Raw genomic sequence first — 17,921 nt, forward strand, 5'->3', positions numbered from 1 at the left:
CCCTGAATACTGCTTTGGATGAAAAGGTCTTATTTTTGACACTGTTAAATTCTTCTCTGCAGCACTACCACATGCCATTGCTGCAGAAATCAAGGTGTTCCCAGGCTTCAGTTTAATTACGTCTGCCACAGAGATGAACATCCTTAAAGGTCCTGTGGTTAGGTGACACTTACACTGGTTACTTGTGACTTAACAAGGCCCCAAGTTTTCCAGGAATCAATACAAAGTAGTGAGGAAACTTGCTTTGTCTAGTGACTGGAGAAAAATGGAGATGAAAAGTTAGCAAAAAATCATGCATGTGGCAGCAGACTAATAACCATAGGCTCATTCTGTATTACTGACGTTTGGACTGATGCCAAATGTAGTATTTTTAATGAAAAAAAAAATCAAGGCATGATTATATCTTGCAAATACTCTAAATCTTGTCTGGTAAGAGTCTTTTAGCAAACCAAACTTTGCTGCAACAAATACTCACTGAATTGTAAGTGAAGCGTATGTGAAATTCATAATCATATTTTATCATAAAAGCATGCTTAAATTTGTATATAAAAATAAATACAGTAATTGTGATTTGGTTATTCTTATATGATAGTTTCATTTTAAAAAAATTACAGCAGCCTAAAACTGGAATTTTCCTTGATCTGAGGAAAGAAATATATATATATATGTATTTTTTTCATTTCCCAAAAGCATTATAATCCAATATCTGTTTTCTGTTACTAATGTTTCTTACTACAGTGATAACAGTTCCCTGCTCTGATTTGCAGGGAAGCTCATTTTTAAAGGTGGTAAATATATAATAATTGAATGTCAAAAATATTTTTTACACACTGCTTTGCAAGGAAATGTAATTCTTAATTTTAAAAATCATATTTCCTCTTCCTCAGCTTATTTATTTAAAATGTAACCATTTAAATGTTTGTAAAGATGCTGGCCAACAGCTGCTGTATCTTAGTGTAGTTTGAGTAGCCATTATTTAAAAACAAATCATTATTTACTGAAAAGTAACTTTGGAGAAGTATGGGAAGTTACATGTTTTATCATCACAGGGTTATACATTACGTTACATTATGCTACATGGTGACAGGTGTAATTAAAGTTTTATTTAAAATAAATAGAGTTATATGGGATAATTCAGTGAGGCACAGCTTATGCAGGAAAGCTGTGATGAGAAGGAATGGCTGTCAGACACATGGGTGAGCAGGAAACTCCTTATGGGAAGAATCAATTGCATGAAGTATTTTTAGGTGGCTCTAAGTTGACTTTTATTATTTTAAATTTTAAAGTATATGTGAATGTGTGTCTGTATGTGTCTATACATGTATGTGTGTATACATAATGTTTTCAGCTATTCTGTTTTTTCTAGAAGGCATCACATGAAGTTGGACTATAGAGGTTTGGGAGTTGGGAGTAGAAATTTGGGAATGGATTAAGCAGATTATAAGAGTTTATCCTGTGTGTGCATGTGTAGTTAAATGCAAGCTGTTGAAAAGGTCAAGCAATATTAGTACTGTGTGAATACTCAAGAGAAACTGAAAGCTGTACTTCTTGGACAACAAATTTCAGTCTTGTCTCTAAATCAGTTATGGATTGATGCCCATCTGCCAAGTGCTGCCATCCAGGCAGGGTCCCACCATCTCTTCTGGAGAAAACTCACAGCAGGAAATGAACCAAGGGAAAAAGTAATACTGAGAGTGAGGCCAAACCAAGTGCAAATCTACTGCTTCTCACTGCCAGCTGTATATCTGGCTGCAGAAGGCCAACACAGTTAAGTATGCACATCATTAGGATGTATTCTTCAGATAAGCTTTCAAGCCTCATTTTTCAACATGTACAGGAGTCGGTTCTATAGTTCTGTAGAACAATATTAAAAGGTGAAAGTTAGAAGGGAGCTTGCAGACTCCAAAGGAAAATACATTTTGTTTTTATTTTTTCCATGTGAAGTTTCTGTTATGGTTACAGTATATTCCATACACATTATACTCTTCATTTGCAGCAATAGCCACATGTACTTATATATCAGTTATAATTCTGGACATTTATGGATCACATCAATTTTCCATAAACAGCGTCATGTTGAATAAATTGACTAAAGGGCAGTTTTGTTTAATTAGGAAAAAGATGTACGGTTCATCTGAGGAGACGTGCTATTTGAGGAAAATTAAAATTGTCATGAAATATATGAAAGATAGAAAGAACACTATGGAACTAGGCCTTTTGTCTAGCACCTAGTGTTTGGCATAAGCGCCCAACTGTCTCATCTTACATGGGGCCTTGTTCTAATATATGAATCGAAATCTGAAGAATTAATTTTAATCTCAGTTCCAAGGTAGGTTACCTCTAGAGATTTTATCCTTTCGATGTGCTTTTGTACACATATGGATATCCGATACTTCTTTTAAATCTTGTTTTGGATCTTTTACCTCCATGGCACCCTAGACCAATTAGTTCTCTCAATATAATTTCATGCTGTGTGAATAAACATTGCCTTTTCTTTGTTTTGAGTGTAAATGTTGTCAATTTTATGTTGCAGTCTGTGCCCACAGTCTCTAGCCTAATTTAAGTCTGAGGTGTCCTTATTAGAGTGAATGCTGGAATTTTTTATTTGATTTAAAAAAAAAAATCTTCACTTGGTCTGTATGTCATTATTTGGTCTATAAATACTTATCAGAAATTTTTACTATCAAGTAAAAATATGATAAGTCCAGCAGTATAAATTTTTTAGGTAGAGACAGTAAGTAAACAGGGGAGGAAATAAAATGTTTCAATCTGACCTGGATTAATTTTTGCTGATGATAAGCTATGGGACATGCAGCAGTACCAGTGGACAGGGAAGGTTACCTCTACAAATGTTCCTCAAACACCAAATCAGTGTAAGTTGACTTGAGTGATCTTTCTGCAGACATCCTTACAAGTTTCAAGTCTTGTTTTGAGCTTTCAGAGGAGATGTGTTCTTTAACTTTCAGTCTCATTAGCTGTACAGAACAACAGCGGGTACGAAAAATTTTGAATTTCTGCCATCGAAGATGTTAAGCAAGTTTCTACTGCAGGTCCTGGTGGTGGCACACAAGCCAGGCCTATATAGGATACCTGTTATCTCAGCTTGAATTTGCAGGTGGAAGGAAATCTGTCTACTCTTTTTATTAAAGAAGTTTCTATCTAGACGTGGCAGAGTCAGTAAACATAAAACTTTCCAGGATTACTTTTCACAATATCCTTTTTGTTTAAAAATACTGCCACTTGTTACAAAACAGCCAGTGTTTGTCTGCAAAACACTCATTACCTAATTATCACAGAATTCCAGGAGCCTTAAATGCTATGTACAAATGCAATTCCTTTTGCGTTTCATCTGTGGAAAGATACTTCCCTAGTTTCCTTTTGATTTTGATTATTTTTCTAAATTCACCTTGGAAAATGAAATAATGAAGTCTGTACTACTCTTACAGATTGATTCATTTTTTGGAATGAAAGAGCAGCCTTCCTCTGAGAGGTCTCAGTTTAGATCATTCAACATTTGTGTTCCTGACGAAACTATTTGTTATGAGCTTTTAATCTTAGGAATCTCACAGGCTTTTTTTTACCTGCTGTTAAACTGAGAATGAGAATGAGTTTTTTAATGAAAGCTATGAGGAATATATGCATTTTTGAAAATGTAACCCCATTTCCTTTGAAATACTTGTTTTTATTTAATTCTTAGTGTGTTTAACTTTTTGAACATTGTGCTGCATAAGATACAAACAGTGTTTACAATGAGTCTCACAAATTATCTCCTTTTATGAAAAATGACATATCTGGAGTTTTAAACATTTGTAAGCTACACTAGGTATTCGTCAGTGGATAGCAGAGGAAGTAACTAGTTGCTTAGAAGAGATAGATGTGTGCAACCACTTGCTAACAATGGCAAAAGAAACAGAACGATATCAGAACAGAGATAAGCAACTCCCTAAGACTTGGCTGCCTTGCCTATATGATGAAACCGTTCTCTAGGCATTGCCTTTCAAAAAGTCTCTATTAGATCTTTTTTTTTTAATATGATGTTCTGAATTGCTTCATCTTAAAGGTGTGATTGCATTTGACACATTACTATTAGGTCATTTGGTGTCTTGTCCAATGTCCACCAAGACAACTGGAAGTCCTTCTGTTTAATTCTTTTAATTTCAACTCAATTCCATGCTGTTTGTAAAGAATGGCAATGATCTCAATGGCTCCACATGCATACATATATATATATGTTTACTATATATATATGCATGTATTTTTCTTAGAAATTATCCCCTGTGGATTGTAATTTCTTCCTTTTGTGTGCACAGAGTTTTCTAATATGTCAGTATTATCGGCAGACACGTATGAGAATGGGAGCAAAGACACCACTGAGCCTCCATCCTTTAAGCACTGGAAAAATCTGCTAATGTTATTTTTTGTTTATTTCAGGTTTCTTTTCTCCATGGAAAACTCCAAAGCCTGTAAGTTCCCTTTCAAAATTATACACATTGAGTTCGTAAGATGTCTATCATTCAAAGCAAATTTCTGTAGACTTTCATCTAACCCACCTGTTCCCAGCTCGTGAGACACCTCTCAGCAGTACCCCAGCTCTAGGTGAGACACAGCATCAGGGGTGGCCTCATTAATAAGCTCTGCAGATCCATGTACTTAGGGTCTGCCAAGTACTGTTTGGAGAAAGGAACTTTAGGATGGGTGACAGGAACCAAAAGGATAGTGGCTCAGAAATTAGAGTCTGGAGGAGAAGGCAGCAGAAGGCACCATCACTTACTCCAAGCTCACTGGCCATTTCTTTGCAGTAGAAAACATGCAAATTTCTGTTTTACAAGTGGATTGAGGTTAACATTTTGAGAGAATTTTCACTCTTTTTCACATGAGTAGATCTAGAGCCATTTTTATAGCTTTCTTCTTTTTGTCTTAGGGTGTTTAAATGTTAAAACTTGACAACTTCACATCCATTCATACTGGATAGTGGCATGTTTATTACAACCAAAATTATTTTCATAGCCTGATAAATACAAATAACAATTAATTAATCAGTTGATGCAACTCCATCAAACTGCTTTCAGCTTGTGGTATTCTTGATGTAAAATATCAGAGGATAGATGCAATGTACTGGCACAATTGTATCACCATAAGTTTGTATCTTGATCAAATTAACTGGATGTTTCTAGGCCCCTGTAAAAGTGTATCTGTCAACTAAGGGCTAGGCCATTTTCACTAGTTTCAGGTTCCTGCCTGTCTGAGACAATCCACTCTGGATCTCACTTAAATAATGATGAAATAGGGAGCTTGGATCTTGATGAAAAGCCAAGGAGCTACACTGCCAGTGCTCACAACCTGAGTACTGCAGTTTTTCATGCAATGTTTTTTCAAGCAGACCAGGGCTCACAGAATAAGGTAGCACCTTGCTGACACCGCAGCACAACCCTGGAGGTGTGCAGCAGGAAAGAAAAGCAGGATATGACCCCAAAACAGGCTTCTTTTCTGCTTGTGGACTTTGTGAATTGATCTCATTTCTTGTCCTTCCTCCAGTTAAAAGTTTGTTCATCAAAGATAATTATGTTTTCCTCTCTGTTTTAAAACCTTCTTTAAATATTTTAATTCTATTCAGTTTCACATTTTGAAAGAGGTAAGTATTCTATCTATTTCTCTGCTATCTTCTAAAAACTAGGAAACTTTCACTTCTAGACTGGGTTCCACATCTTTCTGTTTCATAGCAACAATAGGTAGTTTGATTCATTGACTTTTATTCTTTTTCATGTTCCTTACTGAAGGCAAATCCTAAACATTTTTCTCCATTATTGTATAAGGAATTTGTACTGACCCCAACTTAAGCGTTGGGGTCATAATCAGATTTGTTTCTGGAAACCTTTGAGTTTACCCTTCCGTAATACAGTTATATCCTGTGTATATGTTTATTTATATCTTAGGTCATTCCTTTAGAGCTGGAGGCACTATTGGAAGTATTACTGTGATTTTCGTGTGGCTTACCACTCAGGCTAATTTGCTCAATATAAGATGCATTCATTTCTCTGCAAAAGATACCTGAATGTACATTAGATACCTTCCTGCACCTAAGTTATTTCAATAATAACTGAAGTATATGGCACATTATTGCACAGGATGTACACACCCAGACTGTCTCTTGTATCACAACCCAGACACCATCTTTTGTATCTGATGCACCTTAAATGTCTCTTTCTTGAGCAACGTTGGTGAGAATTGAATACAATATTCCGTATCTTCATTGTTAGCATTAATACTTCCCTTTCTCAATTTAAATATGATACCCAATATATACAAATGTGCGAGTCATCCCTGATTTACTGAAATACCTTCCTTTTCTTCAGTTTCTGAAGAACCAGCCCTACTTACCACAAAACTCTGACAAAAGTGTAGCTCGAGGTATAAATAAGGTCCTCAACAACTGAAAAGGCCAATATCCAAATTCTGTTTCAATGTATTAAGTTAACAGAATCAGATCACTTGGGATGTGCAGTGAGAGTCACTCAGCATGTTCTTCACGGAGACTCCCAAGCATCTGTAGTCTGTACAATAGTTGTTGAAAAAGTCTGAGCAGAGCTCACCTGCTGAGCCAAATACCTTCTGAAACCAAGGAACTGGAGCTGAAGGATAACCACAATTTATAAAGTTTATAAAATACAGCAGGCTTTCTGTAGACTTGCAGTCATCTTTGATAAAGCACTGCTGATGAATACTAGAAGCTGGCAGTCCTTAATTACAGTTCAGTTTGCTTCTGAGAGTAATTTTTTGTTGAATTAACTGATTGTTGGACAATATGAAAGCATACACTATTCTGGAGGCTCTACCAGCCCTTGCTTCAGCAGGGGTAACAGGCAAAGTCAAATATTCATTGTCTGGGATAAACATTTGTGTTTTGTTTAACTTAACCTCTTCAAACATATTTGCTAATGGAATTTAATTAGTAGCCAGCTCCTTCAAAAATAGAAATCCCCAATATCCCTAAGTTGTCTTTGCACAGTGCATATTATCTCCCTTCTAGACTGATGTGCTTCAGAGACCAATAAAGGCAGTCTTGAAGAAAGGTTGGATTGAGGTAGCTTTCATGAATAGACAATACATTTCAGTGTACTTTTCACCACTTTCAATGGTCTGGAAGAGCAGAAAAACTTATCCTGTGCTTGGGAACTTGGCTGGATGACAACAGTGTAATTTTTGTTAGAAGAAAGAAACCACAAGCAATGAAGAAATCTGCATCAGATTAATGCTCACCTTGTTCTGTATTGTATCATTCAACTAGCTGCTAAAATAGCTGCTCTAATAATTTTGCCTTTGGGGGTTGTATATTCTTCATGTGAAGCTGTAAATTTTGTTTGCAGTTACAGTAATCTTTTTCTTTCTCCCTTTGCAGCTAGGTATCTTCATGCGTTCTCAAAAGATACAACATTAAGATCATTCAGTTGCAATTCAGCCTGGGCATTTCTTTGTTAAGCACTCTCCTCAGTTATGTATTCTGCTGAACCTGATAGTTTTTATCTTCAGAGTCACACAGATTTTGCCTTTAGCAGAGTGCTTTCCAATAGCTCAGAGCGTTCTGTAAGAGGCATTCCACGTGCTGCAGGGTAGTGCTGGGTCTTAATCCACACAGGATCATCATATCTGAGAAAGATCACATCTTCCCATGAGCAACTAATGACAAATTTAACCACGTAATTTTAAAGCAGCACAATGCACATCTTTCAGAAGACAATTAAGGGATTTGATAATTTACAAAATGCTTTATCTTTTACTGAAATTGTCTTTAGCCTGATAGTGGCACTCGCAGTTTTTGCAAAACAGCTTTATTCTCTGTATGTTTTTATTCCAGGTGATGGAACGATGGGAGAATCAAGGCAGCCCTCAAACAAGCCTATCTGCTCCAGCTATGCCACAGAATATTCCCTACCCACCCACTCTTCACAGGAGTTCATTTCCCGATTCAACAGAGGCCTTTGATCCGCGGAAACCTGACCCATATGAGCTGTATGAGAAATCAAGAGCTATTTATGAAAGTAGGCGTAAGTGAAAATCCTGTTCATCCTGCTGGCCATTTAATATTTCAGTTTTTTCCTATGAATGTGCCATTGCTGACACAACTTTCCTTAATTAACTTTTGTGATTTAAAGAAAGAAACTATAATCCCAGTTAATATAGGGCATTTCAAAAAATCTGCACTTGCATATTTTCCTAGATCTTCATAGATTTTAAGGATTGTCTTTCACAGTTTTGTTTCCTGTTATTTCCACTCTCCCCATTTTGATTGAAGTCCTTAGTGAATAGTATATATGCCACTCTATTTCGATGTGCTTTTTTTCTTTATGATTAACCAACAAGAGGATGTGAAATTATCAATATAAAGTTGTTACACTTGCTTTCAGATCAGCATTTATAAATGAAACTTCCATTTTCTTTCACTTTATAAAAATGACTATTGCAAGTTATGACATTGTCTTTGGTAGTTAGAAAGAAACTTACAGTTACAGTAAAACTTACAGTAAACTTACAGAACAGTACTGAGCTATCAAGATGCCTATCTTGATTTAACTTTAAGAATCATAGAATGGCTTGGGTTGGAACGGACCTCAAGGATCATCAAGCTCCACCCCCCCTGCTGGAGGCAGGGCCACCAACCTCCATGTCTAATACTAAACCAGGCTGCCCAGGGCCCCATCCAACCTGGCCTTGAACACCTCCAGGGACGGGGCATCCACAACCTCTCTGGGCAGTAATATACCACATATATTCCACAACAAGAATAAAAGGGGTTAAACTCGTGTATTCCTTCCCATAAAGAACATTTCCTCAAAATTGAGAGTTTCTTCAAAGCAGTTTTTACTTGCACACATCACCTTTCAATTCATTTTATAAATTACTTTATTTGATAGCCTGAATTACTTTATTAATTACACAAAATATTGCATCACAGCAATAAACCTCTTTATTTTAGATGAGCCCTGGGACACAAAGATTAACCTAAACTATCATAATCTGTAATCTGGGAGTTGCAAAATGGTATTCCAAAGGAAATATGCATTTGTCCCCAACACAGGGTTCTTCAGTGCCTTGTTCTTAATACTTCAGTTACAACATCAGCACCTCCTGTTTGGCTTTGGTATTTCCAGTCTTAAGCAGAATAGATATGCTGCAGGAAAATAAGAGTTGAACTTACACCAACTCTAAATTAATTTTAACCCTAGTGTCTAAATTGCCTCTCACATTCCTCTATTGTTTGCCACTACGGCAAGTGCCACCATCTTCCACCACCCTGTAAGCAACCATGTAAGTGGAACTCCCTTGAATCAAAATTGTCACCTTAAAATTCACTTTTCATTGTCCAGACTTTTCTTCCTTTTTACTTTTTTTTTCCATTCTTTCAGTAAGTGCCTATAATGAAGTTCCAAAGTTTAAATCTAAGTGCTTAAACAAATTGCTGGCATTTTTCAGCAATACCATGTATTTTATTTACAAATAATATATATAAAAATAAGTACGGATCTGTGGACATACATCAGACTCCTTATAAAAAGTGTTTGATCTTTGATTATGAACTGTTTCAGTGTGTTTATACATTTATAGAGAGAGAGATTACATGTAAATATAAAGAATATAAAGATTTGCCAGAGCAAAAATGCCATTCCACAGAGTGCTGGGATTTGGAACTATAAAGGGAAATTTAAGAAGTGAAGTATTTCATAGTTAACAAGAGTTTTAAGCCTCTGTACTGAAAACCCTCTTGTCTTTGTTTATTGCTTTAAGGAGAGGAAAATCTTTTACAAATAATTGCTTCACACATGGGTATTTTCTAGATGTGAGGCATTTAAGCAAAAATCTGAATATTCCATTCAACAAGGTCACTACTCTCTTCTGTGGTTAAAGCCACCAAGCCAAGAGTGGAAAAGCACAGATTTCCTACACCAACAGAAATACATTTGAAAGACAATTAAGAAAAAGTTATATATGTCATATTTATATATGAGATATTTATATTGCACCTTCTTTGGTATTGATCATCAATATGAATAGTTCCTTACCAATGTAATTTCCATAAATATTAATGAAAGCAAATAGGCTCAGTCAATGTTTGCCCTTCATAGGGCTGTGGGAACACTGATGTCAAGGACAAAGATTAGCTTACAACCTAAGCCAGTGACACAGTACACCAGAAGATACATTACACCATTCAATAAAAGAATGAAGTGATTCGTTATCATTCATGGGTGCCTTCTATGAATTTTCTGCTTTCTTCCTTGACCAACATGAATTCCAGTCTTTGATTGGTATAATCTACTTTGTTCATGAGCACATGGTATGCCAGAGGAAGAATGGATAATTCATAGGTTGGAATTATGCTAAAACCTGTATTTAAATGATATAACTGCATTTGATTTCTGTCCAAGAGGCAAATGGAAACTGGCAACCTAGCCAAAATAAGAATTAAAAATCATGAAACTCCTAGGCCTAAAATAAGAAAGTGAGGGATGAAAAGCAAGAGTGCACTCCTCAGATTTTTAAGTGTCCTGATCTTCTAGCTATACTTGAAAGCTTTAATCTCTTCTGACTGTCACATCCTAAAAACCTTTTCTCTAAGCTTTGATTCTGCTATTCCCAACCAGATTGCTTCTGCAATCATTCATATCCCTTGGTCATAGACAACTGCTTCGAAGCATCTTTCATGTCCCTGACACTTTTGTTTCATAAATGCTATAAGCACATTAGCAAATTCAGTTTGTCATGCCTTTGTTTTTGTTTAGTTTGATTGTTTTATTTTGTTTTGATTCTTTACATAGCAGTAGCATTTCCTGAAGTGAGAGAAAAAACATGCGGGAAATCCATTACTGAGTCAAGAAATTGTCATCCAAATTGAGTATATGGGAGGCAGTTCCAAGATAATACATACTTAGTTTCCTGCCATGTGGCTGTGTCAAGCTAGTTGTCTTTAAGTGCACTGGAAAAGTTCAGCTACTTTGGGACTTTTTCAAGTCCTCCTTATCTCAAAGCAAGCTTGCCTTATCTCCTGGCAAGACCTGAAAAGAAAGAGATTTATCTCCTAAAAATAGCACAAGAAAGCGAACAATCATGACCTGGAAAACTCAGAAAGAAAGAGTAGTGCTGGATTTTGGTTTCCCTCATGGTGATGCTGTTATTAAACAGTTCACTTTCGTACTGCTATAGCTCTGAATTTCTATGGATCCTTTTATCAGAGGATCTCATTGCAGTCAGCACTCAGCAGGACCTCATCAAAGCCTCCTGCTTCCCCATCAAGGAGACGGGTGCGTGGTGCATCACGGTGCAGTGGTGTGAGCACAAGTGATGTGACTCAAAGCTGAGCAAGAACTAGGTCCAAGGAGCCTTATCACAAGCTTTTGCTCTAGCCCCTACATATGCTCACCCCTACCTACTGATAGCAAGAGAGGGTCTCCAAGCATGAAGTCACCACTAAAGAAGATCTTTTTCGTTCTACAGAAGCGTTTTCTGCCCCAGGTGTATGAAGGCCCTGCATGACCATGTGCAATAGGGAGATTTCAACTTTTAATGATCACGTATGAGTTACAAAGGACTATTTCTTTTGCACTGAAATGGTTTTGCAGAGTCTGTTCTACCAATATGGGTTTGAGACAAATCAAATGATGCATATTTACAAAAGTGGAGTGCAGCTGTATTTTGTAAGTTGTAGCTCCTTGGAAAATTGTGTCACCTGTTAGCTGTTGCCTGTCAGCTCTTACCTATCAGCTGCCACCTTTCTCTGCTGTCACCTGCCATCAGCTCTGCTCAACAGCTCAAAATAGCCAAAAAGGAGCATAAAGTGCTTCCCAAGATTGATGAAGTCACATCCTCAAAAATAGCTGTCTGAAAGTAAAAGAAGGGAAATTGTTTTCTTACTTCTTTCTCACTCCTTTCTGCAGCTACATCTCTTCTGCTTTTTTTTTCTTCCCTCCATTAAAGAGAACCTATGCAGCTCTCTGCTGTCCACATTTTTCACCAGACTCAGAAATGGAGGAGAATCTCTGCTCAAATAATTGGACTATTTTTCATATTTTCCATCCAAATATACAATTTAGATGTCTTAAAGGCAAAACCTTTAACTTCTTTCTCCTTATGAAAACTCTTGTAGTGTAAATGACAGCACTGTGACTCTGAGGATAATCATACCTCATTATCATGAGGAAAATCAAACATGACACCTCAGATCAGGAATTTCATGTTAATAAAAAACATTGTGAGTCCATGTGAACCACTTGTTACAGTTGTAACTGGAGTGCTGCAAAACCTACTCTCCTGAATTTAACATTCTTGCCTTTAAACATTTTCCTTATCTTATATGGAACACTACTTTCTGTAAATACACAGTTAAAGACTGACTTTGTTCAGAGGTCTACGTATGCACACATCACTCAAACAGGGGACACAAAGCTGCTGGGAATCATAATGCTATAATTTATCTCCCATTATAAAATGTGTAATATAAATTTGGCTTTATGTTTCTCTAAAGAAAACAGCAAAATGAAACATCTCTTCATAGTAATTAGGCTACATTTCTCTTTCAGTCAGTGTTGTAGTTCAGGGCTGGCAAAGTGACACAGAAATGCCAGTAGGAAGAACAAGATAAGCTAGTGATACGCTCTCATTAAAAGTGAAGTCTGGACAATTATAGCTCCATCTTTAGGAGGACGAAGACCCCTTCTTTCAAAATCTCCCATGTTAATTTCTCTCCTCACCATGGTGTCATGAATTTCCCAAGTTCTCTTCAAATTTACCATCTATCTGTCTTATGCACTGTAACTCCTTTTTCTTCTGATAAACTGGAAAGCAACCAAAAAGCAAAGTCCACCAATAACTGAGAAGCCTGTAGATAGTAAATTTATTAGCATAATATATTATTAGCCTTTATGAAATAAGAGTGTTTTCTCATAGAAACTTCTGAATGACATTCACTTAGGGTCATGTCAGGCATTTTGATACAAATTCCCAGGCTGCCTTTCCTCTGAAATATCATTGCAGAAATTCAGAATAGATACAATTTCAATTATCAGCTATAGGAAAGATTTGTCACACAACGTTATACAGATCAATAATGTGTAACTTTGAAAATACCATTTTTGCAGAAAAATATTAAGGCCATCAGAGTTTTCTAACTCTGATACTCATAGGATATTAAAAAAAAAATCGAGTCTGTAGAACTGAATGCACTATCACCTGAGAGGGTCTATGGCACAGCCTCCATCAAACCAGAATTTTCTACTTGGTGCTTGCTGGCTGAAGGCCTGCACAGTTGCACTCTTAAAAAACTGAAGAAATTTTTTCACATAACTGTTATGACCATTTTTTCAGACTGTATTTCCTTCCTTCCCTCCCTACCCCCCCAAAAAAAAGGCTTTTAATTTTTTTCCACTTTTGCTTACCTTTAGTCCAGAGAATTTCACATCTTGTTTATGGTGCTTTAAAATATATTTAATTGGAAACTAATAAGTGTAATGTGAAGTGCTACGGTAGTGTTTAATACATAGTGATCTGATGTATTATAGAAATATGAAGCAGTTTTTTGTATGGGTGAAGGGTTCTAGTTTGGAATTTTCCTTGTGCTCAGTTTGCCGCATCATTCAGCCTCTCTGCTCACCAGTTCCTGCCTCAGTGAGATATGCCGGCTTTCACTTAGTAAATAATAGACTAAGTTACTAATTATTGTGTATTAGCATCAAACTGGTCCTTGAACTAGAGTATGAGCAACTGAGTTGTAGGAAGATAATTTCTCCAAGGAATTTCCAGGCAGAACGGGTATTTCTTTTCCTTATATCTTTTTCTACCCCAAGCAAGAGATTAAGAGCTGGAAACAGATTAAGACTTCATATTACTAAATGAATGCAATCATTTATTTTATTTTTTCTAGTAAGAACTTATTATTAATGAAAGGAAAGGAAATTTAGCAGACCAGCTTCAAATAATTTCGTGTTCATCACTGCAGAAAGAGTTACTCACCATGGCAAAATGGATTTGTTGGTTATAAGACCTGACAGTGAAACCAAAAGCATTTTCAAATGGAATTATAAGAATACCATCATCACAGTACTGTGGATGTAAAGTGATTTTGATTGTTAGATTGTAAAGTAGATCCCAAACAACCTACCCTAATATGATGTGTCAGTTTTACAACTGATTGCAGCATTAAAGATGCAGTATTCCTTTCTCTCAAACAATTTGCAGTTTACTAAGAGGTGCACAAATAGATTTTCATCTGCAAAGTGATAAGGTGCACATAAGAAGTTAAAGTAATAATTTAAGTAAGAAAACTGACTTGCAAGCATTGGAAATTGGTCACAGGTTATCATCTCCAGCAGAGCAGGGCATGAGACCAATGGGAACAGCATTGCCTGTGTGCGGCTTCAGTCTGTTCCTTGCCCACATTTGGAAAGGACATCATTACATGATCATATTCATCCCGTTCATTTGTAAAACTCTCCTTTACCTAAATCATGGGTAGAACTGAGAAGCTGAAACATCACTTTCATTTCAGGAATGTGTTTGGTTTATCGTTTATTTTATTTTCATAAACATTTTGCAGATTTCAGTTTCAAAACTATGAATCCTTAAAATGAATGGAGAGTCTGTACATTATTTTAAATTAAATAATAATCCAGACCTACAAGCTTTTTACTCTCCCATCTTCTAATAGCAAACTTACCTTTCCACTGATATGGACAAAATCTTGGTGTACAGCAAATCTTTCCTGGGCTCCCCCAGCAAAAAGTAAGAGTTCGTGATATAACTAACTGTGTGCTTAACTTGAAGTTAGTCATGAGGAAAGATCGTATTGTTCCTTGTTTCTGAGTGTCTAGAAATTCCTAGAAATTTTACTTTATATTACGATGTTTAGAAATAAGATCTAGGAATATTGGAAATTACTTCTGATAGAGGCAATTCTACAGCCAATACCTTGTCTTTTATTTCCAGTATAACAACTGGTCCAGTAAAAGATACTACAGATCTTCCTTCCTCTAGAAACAAGACCTTGTCAAATTAGAATCTTTATTATCTCCTCCTGTAGACAGATGGATAACTGGAATGTGAGACATTTGGTTCAGGAGAGGTAACCAACTCTAAAGACAATGGAAACAGCTATTAGCCACTTTCTATAAGGAAAAGAAACTAGAACTGAACAAGTCAAGCAGTGAAACTTTTATCCTATTTATTGTGAATTCTCTACTTTCCTAGTAATGATGGAGAAGATATCTCACAGGTGGTTGGCATCGTAGCCACTGTTTGAGCTTGCATGTCTGAATCTCAATTTTATTTTATCCATCTTACTGAGAGAACTGGATTAGCACACGAAGGAGGAATGTCTAGAAGAAATCTTCAAATATGAAAGTTACTATAGAAGAAAAGAGCAGTAGAAAGTTCTCCTTGTCTACACAGTTAATAAGTAGTAGGATAAAACTGCAGCATGCTAGATTTGATAAAAATTACAAAAGCAACTCTAGACGTAAGGATATTTTGTAAGTACTGCTAGAGATTTCTTGAAGAGCATGTAGAGCCACAGTAAACAGGAATTTTCAGGAACAGGTTAGAGCAGGTGGATCCAACAGGGAGTAGATGGGCTGGGCCTGATCTTTCACCAGGTAAATCATGGGGTGACCGAACAAGCAGCAAACAGCCTCACAATTCAGAGCTTCCTTTTGCACTGCCACCTACTCCAACATGCTAAGTGTCATCAGTGAAACAGCCCTTGGAGGAGTTCCTGCTACTGAAACAGTCTGTGTCAACAAAAACACCTCCTCTTTTGCCCTTCCAGCTGCACCGTCTCCATGAGACAGCAGGGAGGGCTCTGCAGCCAGCACATACATGTTCAGCTGCTGCTGTGAAGGACAGAGGAAAGGAAAAGACATGTTTGCATGGGAAGGACAGCCTCTGTGTGTAGGCTGCTACTGGAGTTCCTATTATCCAAAGCTGGCCCCTGAAATTAGCAGAACTGGATCACCTGGAGATAGGCAGACTCCTTTCAGAAATGTCTTTATGTCTGTTTCAGTCTGCACAGATGCTGGGTAAATGATTACCTACGGTTCTTTTTTAAGGTGGTTTTTTAATCTATTGAGATGACATTTACGAGAAACACAAAAAGGCAAAAGAGAGGAAAAAATCAGTTTATACAGATGCCTTGACTGTGATTTCTCGAGACTTATAAAAAATAACTAATTCTTCTCATTACTGCTTTAATTTTACAGAAGTAAAAGATATAGGGTGTGGACAGGGAGGACACTGGAGAGGCTCTGCTTATACTGGTGAATCCTCTATTCAGCCTCCCTCATCTCCCTTCTCTCATCTCCCTCATTAAAATTTGCACTAATTGTAATGCATTCTATATTTGCAGTGCCGTCTGCGTGCTCTTTAAAAGTCTGTTCGTGGTTGTGGTGCTGGGCAGCCTGGTCTCTTTGTGCTGCCCTCTCCAAACATGCCTTCTGCTGCCACATTTCCTGAGAGGTGGAGATAGGAAGTTTAATGTAGTCAAATATTAGGAAATGCCAAAATGCACTTACTGCCAGGAAGTACATGGAAAGTTTTGAACTGCCATACGTAAAGGTTAGTTTCCTATAAAAAGTAATTCACGAGTTTTTATAAAAAAGATCTTGCTACAGCCTGTCAGCATTTGGTAAAATTACCAGTTCAGTTTGTTCTTAGCAGATACAAGGCATGAGGACATGTAGAAATTCTATGCATTCTGCCTGGCTGGGAACCAGTCTCTGTGGTCCTTTCTCTTCCCTTGGAAACAGTTTCTCTCTGGGGTCTTTGAACCTGGAGTTATATGAGTTTTGGAAAGAACTACCTATAGCCTACATTTGACATGGGCAGATGTTGCTACTAAAACTTCTTATTTTATATTAAATGTTCTTCAGATATCATCCCTCTTTTGACATTTTTTACAAGTTGCTAACAGCTTGCCTATCACATGAGCCCAGACTCTTAAAGATGATATTCTATTTTTCGAAGTGCCAGAAAGAATTACAAAGATCCTAGACCCTACTGCTGGTAGCAGATTCCTCCTAATTAGAACACAGCTTTGCTGTATTTACAACTAATGAAGGTCTTCACTTTGATTTATCTTTCTGGCAGTCATATGTTTAAGAACTTTTAGGCTTGATTCAACAGCTCAGTATAGCAAAATAACAAATTTCATGTGTGTGAATTTCTGAACTGCAACAAAAACAAATGCTAGACGTGAAATGGTAGATTATGAGAAGTAATGACAAATAACACCAGGAGTCTCTAAATGAGGTTCTCCAGAGAAAAGATACCCATATTGGAGCAAAAGCCAGGTGAGACTTAATTACATTAGCTCTGAAGAAAACTAGCTTATTGACAGGCACTTTTCTTGGGCACAATCAGAAGTTTACCAAATGATACTGCTAATTTACAAAAAAAAAAAAAATTACTATCTTAACTTACTATCTTATTGTTCCCCAGTTCGTCGCAATTTGAGCACATTTGTGCTTCTTTCACTCTGCTTCTTGAGGCCAAATCTAAGGGATATTAGACTGCCTGGAAGCAGAACCAGAAACAGAATGAACCAATGGTACAGCAGCTCAAAAGAATAATTCTAGCTGGGTGATCAACAGAAAAGGGTTGGGTGCTTAGCTTATTGAGACTATCAAGATGAAATTGCTTTCTGTACATTAAAATCATTGAAAAGATTTGAGTAAAAAGAATCATTTCTCCAAGCTTTCAGTGGAGCAGCATCTGTTTCCAAGGTGGTGGTTTTCAAGAGTTGTACTGATGGAATAATTTGCATTTAGATAGCACCTCTCGTTTGAGATATCTCAAATCAGTTTACAAAATCTAAAGCATGTGAAGAAATTACCTTTCACCTCCGAAGTTAGATTCAGACACCTAGAATCTAAAACACTGTGGCC

General features: G+C 36.8%; 1 protein-coding gene across 11 annotated transcripts in view; it reads left to right on the plus strand.

Moving 5' to 3' along the window:
• Positions 1-17,921, plus strand: part of MAGI2 (membrane associated guanylate kinase, WW and PDZ domain containing 2) — a 735,464-nt gene that overhangs the window by 635,612 nt on the left and 81,931 nt on the right. For 10 of the 11 annotated variants that reach the window (XM_021384489.1, XM_021384488.1, XM_021384490.1 and 7 more), the window contains 2 exons: positions 4,432-4,463; positions 7,853-8,042. In XM_021384489.1, the coding sequence (XP_021240164.1) occupies positions 4,432-4,463; positions 7,853-8,042 (222 nt within the window). The remainder of the gene's footprint in view (positions 1-4,431; positions 4,464-7,852; positions 8,043-17,921) is intronic. The other variant, XM_021384481.1, reaches the window with a different exon arrangement.

Source organism: Numida meleagris, chromosome 1 (assembly GCF_002078875.1).
Source record: "Numida meleagris isolate 19003 breed g44 Domestic line chromosome 1, NumMel1.0, whole genome shotgun sequence".
NCBI lineage: Eukaryota > Metazoa > Chordata > Aves > Galliformes > Numididae > Numida > Numida meleagris.